General features: G+C 45.1%; 1 protein-coding gene across 1 annotated transcript in view; it reads right to left on the reverse strand.

Annotated features, from left to right (window-relative positions):
• The window catches only part of LOC311239142 (GRB2-associated-binding protein 1-like), a gene marked incomplete at its 5' end in the record, with an annotated part of 37,606 nt that overhangs the window by 4,809 nt on the left and 8,735 nt on the right, over positions 1 to 24,062 (reverse strand). The window contains 7 exon segments of the mRNA XM_084327398.1: positions 5,488 to 5,801; positions 13,718 to 13,857; positions 14,082 to 14,164; positions 15,812 to 16,590; positions 19,675 to 19,828; positions 20,592 to 20,757; positions 21,266 to 21,394. Of these exon segments, the coding sequence (XP_084183524.1) occupies positions 5,488 to 5,801; positions 13,718 to 13,857; positions 14,082 to 14,164; positions 15,812 to 16,590; positions 19,675 to 19,828; positions 20,592 to 20,757; positions 21,266 to 21,394 (1,765 nt within the window).

Consider the following 24,062-nt stretch of genomic DNA (forward strand, 5'->3'; position numbering starts at 1 on the left):
TGGATTAGGAACAGCTTGGGAAACAAGGATACGTTGACATCATATCTTTATTTTCTCTCTCACTATTTTCGAGAAAATACGGCGATATTGTCTTCGTACTGGAGTGTCTAGAAGATGATGATCATTCTAAAAACCCTCCACCGGTTTTCGTATTGGGAGCACGCCGCTGCATGCTTCTCAACTGCAGTTCCTTGCTGTGTTTGTTGGGGTGAAACCTGTCAGGCCACAGCTGAACTGTCGGACATGCCGCTGTTGTGAGAAGCGGTGCGTTCCAGGTTGGGTGAGTAGTGTTTGCTGGCGGGCTCCACTTGTCTGTTAGTGCTATGGGGGCTACTTGACAAAGTTTATGGAAACCGGCCCCAGCTAGGGTCCTTTGTTTAGCCGCCTAGGCGACAGAAGGCCTTGGTCTGGAGACCATTATAGTTTTAACTAGTGGGCCGCGACCATTGACACTGGTGATCCCTGTGTGTTCCTGGACGAGTGGATTCTCTCTGTCACCGTGTTAAGGCCCCATCTTTCATATCCAAATGGAGAGATTCCTTCACGAGGGGATATGTGCATGTAATGTGCGATAGCGGCAGATTCATGTTCAAAAGTCAGCTACACAGGGCCAGTTGGGCTGTGCTGATTCCGCCGGATGTGGTAAAGTCGCCGTTGTGAAGCGGTGTTGACATCTGGTTTTTCTCTTTTCTCTTAAAAAGTGAGGAGAGGTTCAGAACGGCGGCCTGTCTGGGTGAGTGTTATGTCATTGTTACATGTTCATAGCTTACGGTTAGCCAGTCAGCTGTTAACTGCTGCGTTAGCCTGCTGGATCGCTGCATGGCCTGCTTAAGGCCTACTATTAGCCAGTCAGCTGTTTGCTGCGGGGCTAGCATGTCGTGGTCGCTAGGTAACGTTAGCTTGCTGCTATGGCCATGGCTGGCGCGGGGTAGCTTAGCTTCTCGCGCGCCGCCGGGAGCTCGCTTCTGATCGCAGTTAGCTTGATGCTATTCTGTTGAACGTGCTTTGATTTTAACATGTTTTACACTCTTGACCGCGACGTCATCCTTGACAGGGATGTTTCGTCGACCCTGCCCTGAGCCTGGACGGGGATTGCGTCAACAAAGAGGACTGTAGCGACTGGTTGGAGCGGCGACGCTGCCCGGATCGAACAACACAGGACGGCTGTGTTCTACGGTGTCTGTGACTGCACTTCGCTGATCTGCGTTCCGGGTAGGAACGGGGTTGACCAGACCTCATAACACGTCTTCTGGTTTTACTTTGCTAAATGTATTGTGAATAACGGTGTTTTTTCCCAAAAACGTGTGTTGTTGCAATGCATTTAGGATACGTTGCGGGTTATGTGTGAGCTGTTTTGTCACTGGCAGTTAGCTTCTCCGTGCAGATCGTGATGTATTGATCTGGTTGTTGTGTGAGAAACATCATGGTGTTTATGTGTACCGTGTACTCACTACTAAGGCAACTAACCTATGAAGCTATGCTTGGTGACAAGTGAGTAAAAGAATGTTCTTTCTCAGACTGTAATGACAATGAACAGTGTGTTCACACATTAACAGGTTTTCCTGTTTTAACTGGCCGTATTGAGGGTAAAATAGGAGGATTGTGTTTTCCCCCCGGTTCCCTGGGGACTTTATCACCTCCTATCAGACATGTTGTGCATTAATTGTGTCTTTTGTGTGGTAGGGATACGATGTAACTCTTAGCTTGATTGCTGAGGTTGTGCTAAATCTGCTGGAGAAACTTATTTCCTAAAGGGAAATTGGTTTGGTTGCTGTCATGTGTGCTTAGCAAGGCCTGTGGTCGATACTAATCAAGAATGATGTATTATCTCATTGTGAAAAAAACGGCGTTCCTCTGTTGAGTGTTTTTGCCATTTTTTGTAGGTGATGATGGGTTGTGTGTGTCATGTGACCTACAACTGGGTTGTACTGGCCACAGAAGCACATGTGTATGTTGGACCGGGGTTCTTAGAGCCCTCTCTATTCTGTGTTTTTCCTTAGTAAAAATCAGATAGCAGGTTAGCTCATGCGCTGTGTGGAGCTGTGAAACGCTTCATAGAGCTGACTATGACTGTGTCATATTCTCTTTTTGTCGTTACGTCGTATCATGGGTGTGGGGTCGTAAAGGGGTGAACTGGTAACCTTTCCTCTCCCCATTGTTCTGTCGGTCAGGGGTACACCCCCTGTCCTTCAAGGTTCCCGTCACGTGGCGGTTCGGCACGTTACGGGGGGGGGGGGGGGGGGGGGGGGAGGGAGTTCCTGGTCCCACGGCCTGGTATATTGGGCGTGTGCACCGCAGGAATTCCCCCGCCATAGAGTACGTCACCGTGCGCGTCTCTGTTGGTAGGACTTCCGTGTGCTGTTCAGGTCCATGTGATGGATCTGTTTTCAGGGGGGGTGGTCAGGGCTCCTCCTCACCAAGCGCCTGTTCAGGCCTTCTGTGAGTTCGGACTCCTTCTTCCATGTGAGGAAGCCTCCATCAGAGTACAGAGCCTTCCTCCTCAGATTGTCAAAGTGAGTGGACCCTCTAGAAGGGTCCTTTTCTATTGTATGTATATTCGATTCAATTCGTTTATTGAGTGTGTATGGGTTCAGTGCCTCTTCCCGGAGGCCCTAAAACCAGTTTTTTACATGGCTCAAGGTGCAATATATTCTTTTCAATCTGTACAGCTCGCGTGGGAAGTCTCTCTGGGGATCCCCGTCTCTTTCCTATGGGAGGGTGGTGGGATGTAAAAATGTGAACATTTTTTACCCCGGCTGTGTAGACTGGGATACATACTGTTGATGCTTCCTTCTTTCTATTCCAGAAGTGTTGGAGTTAGGGAGTGTCACACCCCTCTTGTCGTTCCCCTGGGCGCCTTGGGGATTCAATGACAGGTCTAAATAGCCTGTTCATTGATGGGGGTGTGTCCCGACGCACGTATAGTGCTAGCTCGCTGTAAACAGGCGATTGACTGGCACGCCTTGGTTGCTTGTGGTTGAAACAGCGTTTTTATAAAGCAACTGAGATGGTGGTTTTTCCTCTTCCGACGACCACATCCCATGACCTGGGTGGGTTGTCGACGGATTCTCGTTCATGTCTGGGGGATGATGACGGGATGGATCTGAACATATGTAGTGGGGTCTCACGCCCTTGGGGTGGGCCACCAGGCGCGGTTCGTCCGAACGTCTGGGTGGCGCCTTCTTTTCATGTTAAGATCAACACGCATATCTGCCCTTCTCCTGGAGTAGGCATGTCGGCGTGGTTAGGGCACGGGACTGGTTCTGGTCACGCTGGTCCAGATCAGTTGAACCCGTTGTCCGCCGGGGATGCAGATCTGCTGTTCTGGTACCCTGAGGGACTTGGGCTTTTTTCAGGGGGAAAAATGCCAGGTCGGTCTGGGTGTCACAGGGTTAAGCGCTATGGAGACCCTGGTTGGGTATGTTTTTACTCAGCACTGTCGTCATGGCTTACAGCCATGCCATTCTGTACGCGCTCAATCTCGTCGGATCTCGGCCGCTACACAGGTTGGTCCTGGTTAGTACTTGGTTGGGAGACCGCCGGGGAATACCAGGTACGGTGTGCTTAGGGGCTGGTTCTCCATTATTTTTCGCTCTTCTCTCACGCATGGCGAAGAGGGGCCTGTGGGGGTGGTTTTTTGACCTCCTCTGGTGACCCTGTGCTTCCCGTACCGCCAGGCCCGGTCCGAAGTGATGTTTGCGACCCGTAGGCCTGGGTTAACCCTTTTTGGAAACTGAAACACTTGTACTGCGGTATAGCCGGTGTATACCCGCAGGTGTGTTTTGGAGTTTTTTCTTGAGGGGTTATAGGAACAACCACCGCATTGGGTAACACCGAGGTGGTTGATTCCCTGGTGTGTTGGAGCAGTGTCAACTCCCGGGTTCACCGTTTGAGGGTGCCCCTGCACGTTCATGACGTCTGCCAATCGTGTCAGCCTTCTCTGCCTCGACCCCTCTGGGTGGGGGTTGTTAAATGGAGGCTTGGTCATGCAACACCGCCAGCTTACGCTCCTTCCGCCGGGGCGGCTGTGTTCAGCTGTCCCCTCTGGCGCCTGTCTCGTCCGCAGTCTCCAGGCTAGGGTTAACGGCCTGTTGCCTGGTTTTTCCCCGGTGCGCTGCCTGCTTCCGTTGGTTAACCTTTTTTGTGTGCTTACGGCCATGCTGACTGCCTGTTCTGCAGGGTCAGTGTGCCAGGCGGTGTACTATTGGGGGGACGGGGCCCGCTCGGCTTACGGCCATACCGACTTGAACACGCCCGATCTCGTCCGATCTCGGAAGCTAAGCAGGTTCTGGCCTGGTTAGTACTTGGATGGGATTCCGCCTGGGAATACCAGGTGCAGTAACTGAGGGGCCTTTGTCCGAATACGCTGGCGATGTGGGGGGCGGGGCACTACGTGCCCACCTGGTGGGGTCTTGATGCTGGCATCATGGACTTCTCCGGGCCCCCATTCTAGGGAGTCCAGTCCTTTTGGTGGGTCTGGGTCTTCCTTCGTGCTCCGCTGCTACGGCCTTGCCACGGGGTTGGGTTTGCCCTTGACCCCGTGATTCTGGGGGCAGTAACGAGGTTGTTCCTCCGTTCGTTCCCGGGTGGCATGCGGGTTGTGCGTGTGTGTAGTCGTGGGGTCAAGCCACGGTCTGCTCACCCTGTGCGTTGAGTTGCTTGAGTGCCTCTTCGCACGGTCGGGTCCGTCGCCCTCCCGTGACGTCCCTAATAGGGGGGCTACCCGCCATTAGGGGGGGTCGGGGGGGCTCGGCCCTCCCTGTTCTGATGGTTGTGGGGGGGCTGTCAGCGGGGTGTATTTGTCAGCCATTGGCTCCGCTTGGCCTCCCTTGTGCAGTGTGATGCCAAGCTAAGCCACTAACGATACAGAACGATAGGTTATGACTATAACCAAGTTCTGTTAGTTAGGGGCGATGCTTGGCATCAGACGGCCGCTGCAGCCCTTGTCCTCACCTTGTGGTGAAAGCTTGGGAAGGAGGAGAGCAGGTGACCACACACCTGCTTATGAAGGTAAGCTGATGAGGGGTGTGGTCAGACTAATACTGGTATTAGAGGTACATTTGTGGTTTATTCAGTACGCGTGCACGTACGCGAGATAGTGCAGTGTGATGCCAAGCATCGCCCCTAACTAACAGAACTTGGTTATAGTCATAACCTATCGTTAATATTAGCCACACAGCAAGTATCACTACACACACACATACACACACACACACACACACACACACACACACACACACATATACATATACACACACACACACACACTCACACACACCCACACACACCCGCACACACACACACACACACACGCACGCACGCACGCACGCACGCACGCACGCACGCACGCACGCACGCACGCACGCACGCACGCACGCACGCACGCACGCACACACACACACACACACACACACACACACACACACACACACACACACACACACACACACACACACAAGTATACAGAATACGCTCTCACACACTGACCTTTGCGCTGTGGTTTGAGGTTGCGGTGTATTGGGGGGGGCTGGGGGCCGTCTCCTGCAGTAGTCTTGCCTCCTAGCGGGGGGGTGAGGGAGCAGAGGGGGGGGGTACGGAAGCCCAGGTGGGCGGGCGGAGGTACTTGTCTCCCCAGGTCCCCCTGGGAGGAGGCGGGGTTAGAGGGAGGGGGGGTGCAGGGGAGGGCCGTCATGGGGACGTAGTTGGGGTCCTCTAGGGCGGGGTCAGAGGTGGAGGAGGGGGCGGGGTCAGGGGTGGAGGAGGGTGGGGGTGTGGGGGCAGAGGGAGGGGGTGGTGGGGGCCTAGGAGTAGAAACACAGAAGGGATTAGTGTCACTGTCGGACGTGAACTCTGAACTCTGGAGTTGACCTTCACACACGTAGCTCACTGTCGGACGTGCACTCTGAACTCTGGAGTTGACCTTCACACACTGTCGGACGTGAACTCTGAACTCTGGAGTTGACCTTCACACACTGTCGGACGTGAACTCTGAACTCTGGAGTTGACCTTCACACACTGTCGGACGTGAACTCTGAACTCTGGAGTTGACCTTCACACACTGTCAGACGTGAACTCTGAACTCTGGAGTTGACCTTCACACACTGTCAGACGTGAACTCTGAACTCTGGAGTTGACCTTCACACACTGTCAGACGTGAACTCTGAACTCTGGAGTTGACCTTCACACACTGTCAGACGTGAACTCTGAACTCTGGAGTTGACCTTCACACACTGTCAGACGTGAACTCTGAACTCTGGAGTTGACCTTCACACACTGTCAGACGTGAACTCTGAACTCTGGAGTTGACCTTCACACACGCAGCTCACAGCAGGCGATGCTGCACTCGGTTCAGGTGATTGGTCCTAAAAACAATTGATCACAGAGTTGTTTGAGACGGAGAGTCAGTATGTCCACATTAAGATGTGTTGGAGCAATGTTCAAACCAAAAAGAAATCTTTAAATAAGATTAAACTTTCCAGATTCAAGCTGGTATAATTAATAGCTGTTGAGATTTTACATGTAACATTTTAATTTATTTAGTGCATTTTTGAGTGCATGTGTTTTAGTGTTCAACGTTAAAATATTGTTAAACTATTAAACTACATTAAACTATTGTGCAACCTTATACACTGTGTGCAGTGTATTTATTTATTGTATAACTTATTTGGAATGTATCCTTGTGTTTGCTATTTTATTGAAATTACTGTATGTTTGAGGTCTACGCCCCTTCCCGGAAGTGACCTGGCCTTGCCGTCCATTAACCCCATGTAAACGTAGTTGTAGTTTGTAGAGCTAAACCTATATTTTATATTATAGCTATGGGTCTAATAACGCCGTCGATTGTCAGTGAGTTGCTTCCAGTCAACGTGCAAAAAACAGATAATTTTTTCATCTGTACATTTCCGTTTTATACCGTTTTGAATATGAATATAGTTTGGGTGCTTCTGAGTAATTCCAGGAAAAATACGCGAAAACAGCATTTTTGTGTAATTCAATAAACACGTTGTCATTTTTTGCCTGATTATCGAATCTTGCTGAAATCAACGCTAGATTATCATTATTATCCTTCCTCGTGCATACATGAAATGTGCCCTGGAGCGTGGCGCTCGCCCCCTCCCCTCCTGCACCCAACGGCACACAGCCACACACATAAAACACAGATAGCTTCAATCGCGGTAGAAAGAAATATCAGATCAATGCAAGATTTTATATATAGAGTCCTTACCTGGTATCTGATGTAATGCAAAAAAAATAATCCAATTATCTGATCGCCATTCCAGTTATCCACAGCGATCCTGTCTCCGACGTTATTGGGCATTGCACATCAATGGGCGGGCGGGGTCAGTTGTCCAAACCAACCCTACAAGCGTGTGTTTTGCCGGACTGTTTAGGACCCGGCCCCACGCCACAGTTTGGTAGAGAAAAGAAACTACCCCGTTTCTAATGGAGTGCAATAATGGCCAAAGGCGTTAGAGGGCGGTATAAGACCGTCTGCCAGCTCAGACACACTCAAAACAGTATGCACAAGGTGCCCCGCTGAATTATGAATGGCAATAGCGATTAACTGGTTCCCGGCCAACCACGGACATGTCCGTGTTTCGGATCCAACGGTAGAGGGCCAACCACGGACATGTCCGTGGAAAGGTTGTTTTGGCTTTTATTCCATTTTAATAACCTACTCAATGTCACCGAGCGGCACTGCAGATTTACCCCACTCTTGGAATTCTGAAAAGTGCATTACCGGCCAGATCCTCGTAGGGGCGCTGTCTCAATAATGCAGTGTTCCCTGTGGCAGAACGGTGCTTTCTTTTTTTTGACTTTGAATGGAGTTTACTGTTAGCTGGAATCTATACGTGTAGCCTGTAGCTTGGAATACCTTTTGCGATGCCGAATTCACTATGCAGTAAAGCAGGGGTTCCCAAACTTTTCAGGCCACGACCCAAAAATAACGGGGTCAGAGAGCCGCGACCCTCACTATTATAGGAGGGGGAAAAAAGTTAAAAAAATTAAATAATTAATTCTTTTTTTTATATAAATGGAAATGTATGGTTGAAACATGCACACGTTCAAACGCACACACACTAATAAGCATTGGAGGCTTTTAACCAGGGCCGGACTGGGGAAATCATTCAGGCCAGGAAATATAGTGAAAAATATAGCCCCAGTCAGGCCACTTTTTAAGCAGGGGGTCTGGGGGTTCCCCACCAGGACATTTCTTGTTACAAAGACTTCATTTCCTGCATTCTGGTGCAGGCATTTTTTTATTTGTACCCTTTAAATGCCAGTGTTTGTGATGGCAGCACAAATTATTGTTAAAAAACAGGCTAGCATATGTATGATTAGCAACAACACTGATTTTGATGGATTTTCAGTTTTCTTTGTAATGTCAGATTGAAAATAATACAATATTTTATTCAACTTCAGCCCTGATCAAAACACCACATTAATTTTATAATTCTAACCCTTTAAATACCAGTGTGTGTGATGGCATATATTTGCAATATATCAAATGCAAAGTAGATTTTTCTGGAGGGGATTATTACAGGCTAACATGTGTCAATGATTAGCAACAACAGTTTTTTGTAAGGGTCCCGCCTCCACCAATCACATGCGGCTCCTTTTGTGTGTGTGTGTGAGAGCAAGAGAGAGAGAGAGAGAGAGAGAGATAGTTCTCCAACTTGTGTGAGTTGCAGTTATCTCCTGGTTGTTCCCCACCTAGGTTATCTAACTATTGCGCTGCTGCAACTAGAAACACTGTCCTGGCCTGCTTCTAAGTTCAGTGGCCTGACTGCCAATTTTTTATTTTTTTTATTTTTTGGGATTAAAAAAAAAAAATTGAAATCATCTGGCGACCCCCCCGCCACGGCTTGCGACCCTCCTGTGGGTCGCGACCCCGACTTTGGGAACCCCTGAGTAAAGGACAGCCAATGGACATATCGATCTACCAGATGGCGATCGATAACTGGGAAATCCTTTTGGGGATCCAACTGGCCCCTGGTAAGATCTTTCTCACGTAAATTACATGCTGATCAGGCCTTGTTATCATAGCCAACCAGGCGATCAGCGAATGTGGCTACTGAGGCTAACGCAGTTATTGGTAATCAATAATCAGAAACGACGTCCCCCAACCCCCCCTTTCATGCATTCATGGTGGACCATGAATACTGACAATATGCATTTTGAGTTTTAGCTCTAGCTTCTGTAGTGCCGAAACGCTGTTCGATTTAATGTTATTAGCTTAGCGCCCTGTATCTCGCCTTCCAGGAAATATCCCAGACCAAATCCCATATAACGCTTATATTCACGAGGCTATAAAATGAGAACGTATTGATGAAAATATTATTTCTTTAAGCCATTTTGAAGGGACGGTTTATGGTCTCAATTGACAATGAGAATGGACAGATAGCAATACAATAAAGTATAGATTTTGCTCTACAAACAGCCTCACGCACAATGCAAGTCTGTTTTGAAATGCTGGCCTTATAGAGTGAGATTAGACGGCCCCCAATGGCCGGGAATGTGTTAAAAGAAATACCGTGAGAAAAACGTAGTTCTACGTTTCCGGCACTCAACCGTCGGGCAACAGAAACGTAGGTCTACGCTAACGGCACCCAATGTGTTAAGTTGCAGGAGATTGCTGCAAATGGCTTTATTTATTGCAAATTGTTAGCCTCATACGATAATTGCCTAAGTAATTTTTTGGCCAAATTGAGATTTCTGCCTAACTGTACTCTCCTCACACTGCTGCATCGCCCTGGCTTAGTGCCTATGTCCTCAGCCAATCAGAACGCTTGTTACGTTAAAAAATCCACATCTGCCTAACTCACTCATGTGACTTGTGCATTTTAACGTTACATACACAGACGGCGATCGCATGAATAAGTATAACAATTGCCTAGTGTATGTATGTATGTATGTATGTATGTATGTATGTATGTATGTATGTATGTATGTATGTATGTATGTATGTATGTATGTATGTATGTATGTATGTATGTATGTATGTATGTATGTATGTATGTATGTATGTATGTATGTATGTATGTATGTACGAGGAAAAAATGCCTAAGTCACGACCTCTTTCTTTCTAAACAAATGCTGTCACCCTGCCGCACCTGACAGAAATCAATGACATCACCGTTATCCTGTCAAACTAAAAGTCCCTCGGCCTATCAGCCAAATATCACGTAAGAAACAAACTAACAACAAAGAAATCATTCTTACCGATAGACATGGATTGTCTTAACATTTTAACTTCTGTAATAATAATATCTATCTATTTATCCATCTATTTAAACACCATGAAATACAGGTCCAAATGATTTTCTATTAACTGAAATTACTCTTAATTACCAGACTAGGCATTTAGGCACCTACAACCATTATTTTGATTTGTGAAGGAAGGGTGCGCTGCATTTACAACACAAAATAAAATGAGAGCAACATGGCATGCGGCACAATAATTGTTAATAATACAGTCCTTCATCACATTCATAGCGATATGCAATCATAATTGTACCTGTATAGATTATGAACTTAAAAATAAGTCTGCAAGTATCGTAGATGACACAACACTGATCTAGCAGTCTGCTGTTTTTTCTTTAGGTTAAAAGGTTAATCATCCTGCTCTCTCTCTCCCTCTTTCTCTCTCTCTCTCTCTCTCTCTCTCTCTCTCTCTCTCTCTCTCTCTCTCTCTCTCTCTCTCTCTCTCTCTCTATATATATATATATATATATATATATATATATATATATATATATATATATCGAATTGAAGGCTTATTCGTTGCCTGTTGATAGCCCTTTCAGGTGACAAAATCCGTTCAGCGGTTCTCGAGTTACATGCCGGTATTTGCTGCTTGTGCAAAGTACACGGTATTGCGCAAAATACCACTCCTTACTCTTGGGGCTCTAGTTCCGTCAATCATTTGGCAATCTCGAAAATGATTGTGGAGGGTTGTAGCCAATGAGTGTGGCTTTCCAATGATACCCCACTTGGGGATGTATAAAGCAGGGATCTAGGTGAAAAACGAACGAGCGAAAACAGGAAGAGAAAAACAGCCGAATGAATTGAAGTCTATGAGAAAACAGAGTTTTTCTTTTGTACACAGTTTACCAAAATCACTCCTAATCACTCAATTCTGAATGGATCTTTATGAAATTTGGACGTGTACTACATAAGGCCCCAGGCTATGGATCTCGTGAGCTTTTAAAGCCATACCACCTTCTGGGGAAATACTACCTCTGGACTACTAACTACTACAGAAAAACTTGAGTAACAAGTTTTTCTACAACTCAAGTTAAGACTCATGTTACTCTATTATGTTAGCACTAAAAGCGAATTTTCTTCAGAATGTCATCTTTCAAACGAGACCAGGCTCATGCATGTGCTATAAGTATAAAGTATGTTGTTTTGGTTTGCAAAAAAAGTATGCAGTCCTCAAAAACGAAACGAAACGACTAAAATAGCCACTTTTGGGGGCGCAGGTTAAGAGGTTAATTAAAAGTCACCTGATTTAGTTACGCAATGGTTGTTGTGTTTTTGTATTTTTGCAAACTTGTTGATACACCTTGTGGAACTTATATTCAAAATATAAATGAAAAACTCTTACACATTTGCTGGAAAATGTGTTTTTTCTTCTTTTCCAAAATTCGTAAAAAACTTGTTAGGCATATCGTATGAGGCTAACGATATGTTTTTGCCTCCCATACACAGCCTAGTAACGACTCAGCACCCTCTTGTTTGATAATCCAGATCCAGATAATCTCCCCACCTTCAGTATAAACAGTTATGGAATTCTGGACTGAATCATATCTAGCAACTAATATCTTCTCAGATGAGGGTCTCTGAGACAAAGTCCTTGACACGAAAAGGGCTGAGAACCACTGCACTAGATAACGGCTAAATATGAGTTGTTAAAGGTGCTATAGACAACATGCAGCCACTAGATGTCGGACTAGAGCACCAGCATACACCAATCAGGGGCATTCCACATGGGGAAATGGAAAGTAGGGAAGGGATACATGCCTGCAACATGTAAACAACAACATACATTTTGGATCCGCCAAAAGATTTTAAATGATAAATTCATTCATCAATAAACATTTTTGTAATGAAAGCTCTGTACATGTATTTATGTTTTAATGTTTTAAAAGATGATTACTCTACATACAAATGTTATCTATAGCACCAGGAATTGTTGTTCGCTGTATTTACATGTTGTTTATGTTGGTAATGTTTGTAAACACTGGAGTAGAACAGGGCCCCGTTCCATGTACCTGGATAACTGAGTTAGCCGGATAACTTTAGCTGAATAACTGGGTTAGCCGGACTTTCCGGTTTCATGTACGTGGATTTTCCAGATCACCATGCCAACAGATCCAAAAGTTTGAGCCTGCTCGAAAGCAGAGTTCAAGTTCAAGTTAGCCCGATCACGCAGAGCCACGCCCCCGCAAAGAAGTGACAGCTCGTTTCCTGAAACTATTCCCATAGTCTACGATCTGCATTATACCATTCTGAATTACGTTTTTGTGCTCCATTCTTCCAGAGGGGGCTTTTGAAATGTAAAATAGACCCAAAATGCTGATATTAAATTCACTTTGTCCTAAATAATGCACGTTATATATACCGTGGCGACGGTGGCGCTCGCTCGTGCGATGTACACAAAAATGTGGTTATTTTAATTGTAACTGGGATTAAGATGTCTGATGAGATGCGCTGTTTGACGGATTTGAGAAATTGAATGAGCCGTTGACGTCACATGAATGAATGAGGATAAAGAAATAAAACTTCATTCAAAATAAGGAATATTCTAAACACGGGTCTCTCGTTCATTAATGTATAAACAATGAATTTATCCCATCTGGCACAGTGGCCCAGCGGTAGTGCTCAAGCCTGCCAACCTTGCGACCCGGTTTCAAATCCCGGTGTTTCCAATATGATTTTTTTGAATATAATATTAATGATTATACGCCAAAGTAGCCTGGTTTTAAGTTAAAATATTATAAATCTACATGCATTGAGGATGTCATTCTTTATATAGCTCTCAACGTGCACCAAATTGAATTATTCCTATATTGCAAAAAAAAGGAGACGACTAGGGTCTTGAACCCCGGTCGTCCGTGTGAAAGTCAAAACAACAACCCGTTAGACCACATTGGAGATAAGTTAAAGATTGACTATACATCAATCAATGGGCAAGAGGGCCGTATCGTAATTCTGTATAACAGTTAACTAATTTTTTTCGCTAGCAAGATCTCATTTGATTATTCAATCCAGCAGGCAAGTTTAAAGAAATATAATCTGATTGATTGAGGTAATGAGGGACTTAGAATTAGCCTATAGATAACGCATTTAACTTGTCGGCGAGGCGATTGAGCCGTATTGCAATCTGTCAATAAAGTCTTAAATCAATTAATCAATCAATGCCGTTGAGAATCAGGGTCTCTGCCATCGATACGTGCTGGCTTTTCACCTAAAACGGCCGCGCGCATTTAGCCTGACTCGCAAGTCTGCCTTGAGTTAACGAGACTGAATCCACCTTTGTGAAACAGGAAAATCCCGGCTTCGAACATCGGGTTAACTGAAGCTGGATAATGGACATCTTGATCGACTTAGTTGAACCACGTACATGAAACAGGGCCCAGATCTATATTCTGATTTATAATGTTGTTGTGAAAGTTCCATCTACAGATCCAACGTGCACACAGATCCATACCTCACAGTGTGCTGCTGCGTGTGGCCAGCGGGTGGCGCCAGAGGAGGCTCTGTGGTGGCGGCACTCATGGGCATGTAGTTCTCATCCACATCACCATCCTCACAATATACACTGCCCAGAGGTACCATGCCTTTCTTTATCTGGTAGAGATACAGGGAGAGACACAGGGAGAGACACAGGGAGAGAGAGAGAGAGAGAGAGAGAGAGAGAGAGAGAGAGAGAGAGAGAGAGAGAGAGAGAGAGAGAGAGAGAGAGAGAGAGAGAGAATATTAACATAACATGTTCATGAGAAAGTCCTTCATGGAGAATCTTCACTTTATAATCAGCATATGAAATAATTCTGAGCTTTAAGTGGTTGACTTACAAAGTAACTGTTGAAACGCTCGCTGAACTCAAACATACTGGCTCTGTCAGAAAGAGACCTGGGAACAGCATACAATTCACCTCCTAGACAGACAAACAGACAGACAGACAGACAGACAGACAGACAGACAGACAGACAGACAGACAGACAGACAGACAGACAGACAGACAGACAGACAGACAGACAGACAGACAGACAGACATATATATAGATAGATAGATATTATATAGATAGATATTAGATAGATAAATATATATATATATATATATATATATTAGTGCTGTCAAACGATTAAAATATTTAACTCGATTAATCGCATGATTGTCCATAGTTAACTCGCGATTAATCGCAAATTAATCAAATTTTTATTTTTTACACCTTAAGGGGAGACACTGCAGGTGAATAGGGTACATTTTTTTACTAATAGATATCACAATGAAACTTCCCCAGTTGATTACTTATATTAAGACAAGACTTTTTTGTATTACAAGTTTTCTGAAATTGTATGTTTAAATATGCAAATGAGGCACGATCTACTTAAATATGCACTAATTTGCATATAATTCCAGGACAGAAATCTGAACATTGGATAAAGCCATTTTCAAAATTATAGTTTCATTTTGTTGACATATTAGAGCCAAAGGTTATTACAGAGGGGATTTTGGATATCTCTTTTTATCACTCCATAAATCAGAAAATACTCCATTCAGTCCATTTTTATGGTAAAATTCCATATTTCGCCATGTTTTTAGGAATAAAATGTGATATAAATCAGGGTATGAATGCGATATCAACAAACCCTTCTGTAAATACCTTCAGAACATAGATATGAATAGAACTGGAGGGTTTGGTGTATGTGAGTGCTACTGAAGTGGAGATTTCTGGCTCAGAGTATGAGGAAAAACTCTTAAAACTCATTTTTGGGGAAACGCCTTCAAAGTTCTGTATTGTAAAATGCCATACTTTTTTTTTTAAAACAGTTATTTACAAACACAATACCTAATCAAACCATTAGTAATAGACAACCTAAACACATGTTTGATAACTGAATAATAATAATAATAATGATGTTATTGAACTGAACAGAACTACACACAGGCTACAAACAGTGTAGTACAGTGTAGTACCCCCTAATAGGCAAAACATATTTGAATAGATATCACTATGAAACTTTCCCAATTTGTTATGTACATATAAACTAAGAAAAAATATATTGCAAGTTTTCTGAAATTTATGTTTATATGTGCAAATGAGGCACTTCCCCATTAAATATGTGCACATTTATGGATGCAATAAGGCAAAATGATGTAAAATAAACAACTAAATGTGTGTTATTGACGTTTTATTGTCACTAGTTTTTTTTTAGTTAATCTTGAGTTAAAAAAATTAGTGGCATTAATAGAATCGGGAGTTAACGCGATATTAACGCGATATATTTGACAGCCTTAATATATATATATATATATATATATATATATATATATATATATATATATATATATATATATATATATATATATATATATTAGATAGATAGATAGATAGATAGATAGATAGATAGATAGATAGATAGATAGATAGATAGATAGATAGATAGATAGATAGATAGATAGATAGATAGATAGATAGATAGATAGATAGATAGATAGATAGATAGATAGATAGATAGATAGATAGATAGATAGATAGATGGATAGATAAAGCCTGCAGTAGAGGTTCCTCTCCCTCACCTGAGTACAGCGACCTGCACCCCGCGTCCATAGTGTTGCTCCTGGGAACTCTCAGCCCATCCCAGCCTCCACTCCTCTCCTCCTTCTCCCATCTCCCCATCAGCCCCCCATCCCTCCCCTCCAGCTCTGAGATGGACGGGGGCAGTGTGGGAGGGGTCATGCCCTGGTTTGAGCCCTCTCCCTGGCCTACAGCAGCAGCAGGAGCAGCAGACACCACTGGAGGTTTGGGTGGCCTTGGAGGTGGTGTAGAGGTGGAGGCCAGGGTCTCTGCCTGGGTCAAGGAGTCTGTGCTGGGGATGAAGGAGGGCCTGCGATGGGCGTGGGGGTTGCTGCCGACAGGACGAGGGATTTGGTAGCTGCTGTTGGTGTGTGCGTTGGGGAGTGTGTGTGCGTTGGGGAGTGTGTGTGCGTTGGGGAGTGTGTGTCCGTTAGGGAGTGTGTGTGCGTTGGGGAGTGTGTGCACATCACTGCAGAGCGTGATTGCCACAGGCTGGATGTCCAGGGAGTGCTTTCGGGGATGGGGGGAGCAGTTGGAGTGAAACCCGACCCTTTTGAGGTTGGGGGTCGCGGTGGAGTCCAGTGATTGGCTGAGAGAGTGAGGGTTCGTTGAGGTAATGTTCCAGGGGGCGGAGCCAGAGGAGCAGAGTGGGTGAGGAGGAGGAAGAGGGAGGCCGTTAGCAAGGGAGGAAGGGGAAGAGGAGGAGGAGGAGGAGGAGGGGGTGGGAGGAGACCTGTCATTGAAGTCGATGTCTGTGGAGGTGGACGAGCCGAGAGGAGGTCTGCAGAGAGAGAGAGAGAGAGAGAGAGAGAGAGAGAGAGAGAGAGAGAGAGAGAGAGAGAGAGAGAGAGAGAGAGAGAGAGAGAGAGAGATTTTATTTTATTTTATTTTATTAAGGATCCCCATTAGCTGGTGCTATAGCAACCAGCTAGTCTTCCTGGGGTCCACACAAAAAAAACATACAAAAACAATTATTATTGCAAAAACTAAATTATTAAAAGTCAGTACTCAACACACAATGCATAATGAAATGAACAATTAAGATGGCTAAAATTACATGCAAGCACAGAAACAGAAAACAAAACAAACAAAACAAAATACTTTACAGTGTTAAATACAATTTAAGATTCTTTTAAAAAGTTAATCCAAAGAGTTAATGCTCTAAAAATAAAAGATCTCCTCAAAGCGTTGGTTTTAGGACCTGGCAATTCAAGCTGCCTATTACTGGAACCTCTAGTGTAATGCTCATGCACCAGTATTACTAAAAACAATCTGTTTATGTATAAAAATATGAGTTTTGAGAGAGAGAGAGAGAGAGAGAGAGAGAGAGAGAGAGAGAGAGAGAGAGTCAGTCAGTCAGTCAGTCAGTCAGTCAGTCAGTCAGTCAGTCAGTCCGTCCGTCCGTCCGTCCGCCCTGTCTGTCTGTCTGTCTGTCTGTCTGTCTGTCTGTCTGTCTGTCTGTCTGTCTGTCTGTCTGTCTGTCTGTCTGTCTGTCTGTCTGTCTGTCTGTCTGTCTGTCTGTCTGTCTGTCTGTCTGTCTGTCTGTCTGTCTGTCTGTCTGTCTGTCTGTCTGTCTGTCTATCCGTAGTTAATCTCACATACTAGTGGGCCGGTCAGCCTGATATTGCCTGCTGACTTGAATATTTTTCACACCGGTCACCGACAACTATTTTATTTAAATTAATTCGCATCGTTGCTCTTGTTGTTTGTCCATTGCAATAGGTAGTCAGTATGAAGTTACACCATTTGAACACAAGAGGGCGATACTACTAATGAACTACCCACCCCAGTTAGGACAGCCGAAACACGTCCAATCTTTCGCCGTCAACTAAAGACGCACTTCTTCAACCATTATCTGAAAAAAAAAAAAAAAAAAAAAAAAAAATCTAACCCTAACTAATCTAACCCTAACTAACGAACATTGTTGCTCAGCTGATAGAGTTGTGCCCTTCCTGATGGCTTGTCATACAGAACATGTAAGTCGCTTTGGATAAAAGCGTCAGCTAAATGACTAAATGTAAATGTACCTATTAGGCCACTGTCTTTTTCACTACGGATAACCAATCGTATTGTTGCCACATTCAAACTTGACAATTGTGTCTTCTTGTTGCCATATTCAAACCAAGCTAGGATATGTTAGTGTGTAGATTCATTTGTTGGCATTTTCACTGTGTTCACATCACTCTTTTGTTTGGAATTGTTCCTGTCTGCAAGCCAAATGTAAAATGTTTGTGGCTTGTATTCATCGGGTAAATGGACTGCATTTATATGTTCAAAATATTTTGAATATATATTTTGGAATATATATCCAAAGCGCTTTACAACTTATGCCTCACATTCACCCATTCACAGTGTCAACCATGCAAGGTGCCAACCTGCTCATCGGGAGCGGTTAGGGGTTCAGTGTCTTGCTCAAGGACACTTTGACACAATACCGGTAGGAGCCAGAATCGGACTGGGAACCTTCTGATTACCGGACGACTGCTCTACCTACTGCTAACCCTAATTTTCTGTTTACCAGATGACTGCTCTACCTCCTGAGACACTGCTAACCCTAACCTTCTAATTACCAGATGACTGCTCTACCTCCTGAGACACTGTTAACCCTAACCTTCTAATTACCAGATGACTGCTCTACCTCCTGAGACACTGTTAACCCTAACCTTCTAATTACCAGATGACTGCTCTACCTCCTGAGACACTGTTAACCCTAACCTTCTAATTACCAGATGACTGCTCTACCTCCTGAGACACTGTTCAAGTTTCAAGTTTTCAAGTTTCTTTAATAGTTGTCATACAGAAGTACAGAATACTTTTATACAAAATGCTTCTTACTGTTGCGCTCCAGAGACTGTGCAAGACAAGATAAGTATGAAATAAAATAACATAGTAAAATTAGAAGTAAAAAAATGAGGTCACAGTGTTCAGTTTAGACATATGTACAATGTTCGATGCAGAATAGACATAGTTACCATACAATATACAATACTGTGCAGTGTACTAATATATAATACTATATAGTGCAAGGCAGAAATGGAGAAATGGGACGAGGTGCAATTTAGGTACAATTCACAGTAGGTGTACGAGTTGTAGTGCAAATCCTTTATCAATAAATATAAAGTGTAAGTGTGTTTGTGTGATCTAAAGTGTGGAGAGTGGGTGCTGCAGTGTGTTGTTTGTTTGAGTGAGTGTGTGCGTGTGGGTGTGTGTGCTGTGTGCATTTGATGGTTGTTGCATAATGATTATTGTTCGTTTAGCGATTATTGTTCGTTTAGCAGCCTGATGGCCTGGGGATAGAAGCTTCTTCTGAGTCTTTCTGTGCTTGCCTTAAGACTCCGGTATCGCTTGCCTGACCGCAGCAGTTCAATAACCCTAACCTTCTAATTACTAACCGACCGCTCTACCTCCTGAGACGGTGTCACCCCTGCATACATATTCACTCAAACAAACATTAACGGTACAGTATTGTGGCTGTTTGAAAACATTTGTTGGTGACGTTAGCCAGCCAAGCTAACAGTTGCCTTACCTGCAGCAGCATCAGCTAAGCTAACGTTTTATAAACTACTTTGGTCCAACACGATGTGGCGCTCTGTACGTAGTGCAAAAACAAAATGGCTTCTCTTGTCTCAAGGGAAAGACAAGGGAACAGCATGGCTGTTGGGCAGGCTACATTTCGCTAGCCACAATGCTAACATTAACGATGGGGAAACAAGCCATTATGCTAACAGTCTGAGCCTCACTGAAACCTACTTTGTGTGCACTGTGAATTGATGAATGACGCCTGTGTGTGTGTGTGTGTGTGTGTGTGTGTGTGTGTGTGTGTGTGTGTGTGTGTGTGTGTGTGTGTGTGTGTGTGTGTGTGTACCTGCTCTGACAGTGTGCTAGCCACAGGTAATCTTGCTCTGTGCTGCTTTTTCTCTCCAGCGGTCTCACAGGGTCGGAAGGGGGCAGGACAGAGCCCGTTGCTGTTGAGACCGGGGCGTGGCCAGAGGTGGTTGTCATGGTGATGGATACCGGAACTGGGAAAATAATTTATATTATATAGAGTTATATGAGGATTGTAATACTAATCGATAATAATAACTAATATAATAATAATAATAATAATAATAATAATAATAATAATAATAATAATAATAATAATAACTATTAAAAAACAAAATTGTATTGTTCTGATGACATGTTATCCCTCCCCTCCTCCATCCCTCCGCCCTCCCTACCTCTCTCCCTTTCCCTCCACCCCACCCTGCCGCCTCTCTACCTACCCCCTCCCTCTCCCCTCCCTACCTCCCTCCATCCCTCTCTTCCTCCCTCTCTCTCTCTCCATTTCTCTCTATCTCATATCTCCTTCTCTCCATCCCTCCCTCTCTCTTCCTCCCTCTCTCCTCCTCTCTATCCCTCTCTCTCTCTCCATCCCTCCATCTCTCCATCCCTCTCTTCCTCCCTACCTCTCTCCATCCCTCCTTCTTCTCTCCCTCTCTCCCTCCCTCTTCCTATCTCCCTCCATCCCTCTCTCCATCCCTCCCTCTCTCTCCCTCCATCCATCTATCCTCCCTCTCTCCCTCCATTCATCTCTTCTCCTCCATCTCTCCCTCCTCCTCCCTCTCTCCCTCCATCCCTATCTCCTCCCTATCTCCCTCCCACGCTCCTCCTCCCTCTCTCCCTCCCTCTCTCCTCCCTCCCTCTCTCCCTCCCTCCCTCTCTCCCTCCTGCCCGCTCTCCCTCCCTCTCTCCTCCTCCCTCTCTCCCTCCATCCCTCTCTCCCTCCTTCCCTCTACCTACTATCTTCAGTAGGGTTGAAGCCACATAGTTGGCAGATGTTAGAGACCCATCTGTTCATGTCCTCCTCAGACTCTGAGACCAGATACCAGACTCTCTCCTGCGTCTTTAGATCAAACACAAAACTAGACTCCAAGTCCTTCTTAGTGAAAGACAGGCCTGCATCCACCTGGAGAGAGAGAATGAGAGAGAGAGAGAGAGAGAGAGAGAGAGAGAGAGAGAGAGAGAGAGAGAGAGAGAGAGAGAGAGAGAGAGAGAGAGAGAGAGAGAGAGAGAGAGAGAGAGACAGAGAGACAGAGAGAGGATGGGGGGATGAGAGAGATAGAGAGAGAGAGAGAGAGAGAGAGAGGAGGGGGAGAGAGAGAGAGAGAGAGAGAGAGAGGGGGAGGGGAGAGAGAGAGGAGGGGGTAGAGAGAAAGAAAGAAAGGTAAAGAGAGAAATATTTTAATTAATTGTATATTCTTCATCTCATTAGGCTATCTATCTATGTATATGTCTGTCTGTCTGTCTGTCTGTCTGTCTGTCTGTCTGTCTGTCTGTCTGTCTGTCTGTCTGTCTGTCTGTCTGTCTGTCTGTCTGTCTGTCTGTCTGTCTGTCTGTCTGTCTGTCTGCCTGTCTGTCTGTCTGTCTGTCTGTCTGTCTGTCTGTCTGTCTGTCTGTCTGTCTGTCTGTATTACCTGTTCACAGAGGTTGAGGTTGATGGTTTTTATTGGTTTGCGTGAGTTGTGATGTTTGTAATATTCTAAAACATCTGGATCTCCTGTCAGCCTCCCGCTCCTTAACACAAACCAACGCTTCTTCCAGGCCTGAAAGAGAGTGATAGAGAGTGATAGGGAGAGATGGAGAGAGAGAGAGACAGGGAGAGAGACAGAGAGAGAGAGAGAGAAAGAAAGAGAGAGAGAGAGAGAGGGAGAGAGAGAGAGAGAGAGAGAGAGAGATGGTAATGTTCCACCGGTGTGGCAATAAAAGGAACTTGAACTTGAACTTGTACTTGTACTCCGCTGTTCTCCAAAGGGACTCAACTTATATGAAGTAAGTGTTTTTATAATTATAGGAGAACGTCTTGTTAAGCTAGAAATGTCCACAATAAGATTTACACTGTTGTGTTTTAAACAAATCCGCAATAGCTGCGACCACATTATGCATGCATTCACACACACGCACGCACGCACGCACGCACACACACACACACACACACACACACACACACACACACACACACACACACACACACACACACACACACACACACACACACACACACACACACACACACACACACACACACACACACACACACACACACACACACACACACACACACACACACACACACACACACACACACACACACACACACACACACACACACACACACACACACACACACACACACACACACACACACACACACACACACACACACACACACACACACACACACACACACACACACAACCTCCATGCCAAATTCCAGCCTCCAACCAACAAACTAGTTATAGAGTCATAACGAGTTATAGAGCTGCTGGTCGCAGCTGAGAACCTGTTCAGTTTCAGATTCATGAGTTCATGATTACTTCCTTTATACATCTGATTCATTCATCTCCTGATTAATTGAAAATGGGGGACCCTGATGTAAACAAGACGAAAGTCTTTCTCTGGTCTGCATCCCCTTAACAATTGTGTGTATTGAGATGTACTGTATTGTACCCATTCTGCAATCTGTTAATAAAGTTTTCAATCAATCAATCAAACATACATACTGTACATAGATACATTCAATCTCACCTCTCTCTCTCTCCCCCCTCTCTTAGGTTAATCTTCCATGTAGGTAATTGTCTCACTTCACCGCGCACACACACACACACACACACACACACACACACACACACACACACACACACACACACACACACACACACACACACACACACACACACACACACACACACACACACACACACACACACACACACACACACACACACACACACACACACACACACACACACACACACACACACACACACAACCTCCATGCCAAATTCCATGCGTAATCTCTCAGGGTGAGAGACACTGAGAGAGAGAGAGAGGGAGAGACAGAGAAAGGGAGGGAGGGAGAGTGGGAGAGAGGGAGAGAGGGAGAGAGAGAAAGGGAGGGAGGGAGAGAGGGAGAGAGGGAGAACCAGAGAAAGGGATGGAGGGAGGGAGAAAGAGGGAGAAAGAGGGAGAAAGAGAGAGAGAGGGAGAGACAGATTGTACCGTTGCGTGATGCTTGCGTGCGTGTGTATTTGCGTGCATGTTGCTGCATATCTAAGCATGTGTGTAAATCCCTGTTGGGAACATTTCTCAACCCAACAAGAGACCAAAGGCCAACACTCTGTGTGTGTGAATGTGTGTGTACCGCGTGTGCGTGTGTGTGTGCGTGTGTGCGTGTGTGTGTGTGTGCATGTGTGTGTGTTTGTGTGTGTGTTTGTGTGTTTGTGTGAATGTGTGCGTAGCGTGTGTATCTCTAACATCCTGCTGTTTGCTTTTACAAAGATGAATCTCTGTGAGTAACAGAGCTGGAACCTAACTGACACGATGAGCCTGTATCTGTGGTACAGTGTCTGTGTGGAGGCCGCTTTGACTCATAATGACGGGAAGAGAGGAATGTTCCCCCCTTATTAACCGGAGTAATATCTATTCATCCATATATAGTTTCAGTGTGATTCATTTCGTTTGGGAGATATCTGCCTTAGAGACGTCTGCCATCACTCAGTACAATGGAGCGGAATGACACTCGGCTTGTTGCTTAACCCTTTCACTGCCACACTACAAAAGGTTAACCCTTTATTATCACACTACAGACGGTTACCGTCGGTAGTGTGATAGTAAAGGGTTAACCTTCTGTAGTGTGGCAGTGAACGGGTTAACCTGCTGTTGTGTGGCAGTGAAAGGGTTATATAGTCGTACTGGCAAATCGCGTCCTGCTCTTTGCCATCGAGATGTACCTCATCTCCAGTACCTACTGTACTTCATTAAACGAATAAACAAATGCACCCAGCATCTGACCAGGCCCCGCCCTAGTGACGTACTATAAAGCACTAGGTGTGGTCGCCACTCGCCCTTCCTCTATTTCGTTTCCATCATGGCGGATGCTTGCACCCTGTGAATCCAGTGTTATGAAAAGTTTAGAGAAATTGCGCAATGTTGAGTGCTTACCGGAGATTTGCCAACCCCTGGAATCTTCGCGGCATGTTCCACCGACACGTCGGGTCTATTCTGGTGTTTCCTCGTCTCTTGGCAGCAGATCGAGGGACAGCGTGCGAGGTTTGGCTATCGAGGCGACTCGTACACAGGTAGGCTCTGTGTCATCAGGCATTAACGCTGGTGTTAGTAATGCTGCTGGTTGTTTTGTTAGACAACCGAGTTGTGTGTCGGCGCCAGGGGTGGGATGTTTGGGTGAACGTCCCTCTGAGTTGGACGTTTTCC

This window comes from Notolepis coatsorum (assembly GCF_963971535.1).
Source record: "Notolepis coatsorum genome assembly, chromosome: 1".
NCBI lineage: Eukaryota > Metazoa > Chordata > Actinopteri > Aulopiformes > Paralepididae > Notolepis > Notolepis coatsorum.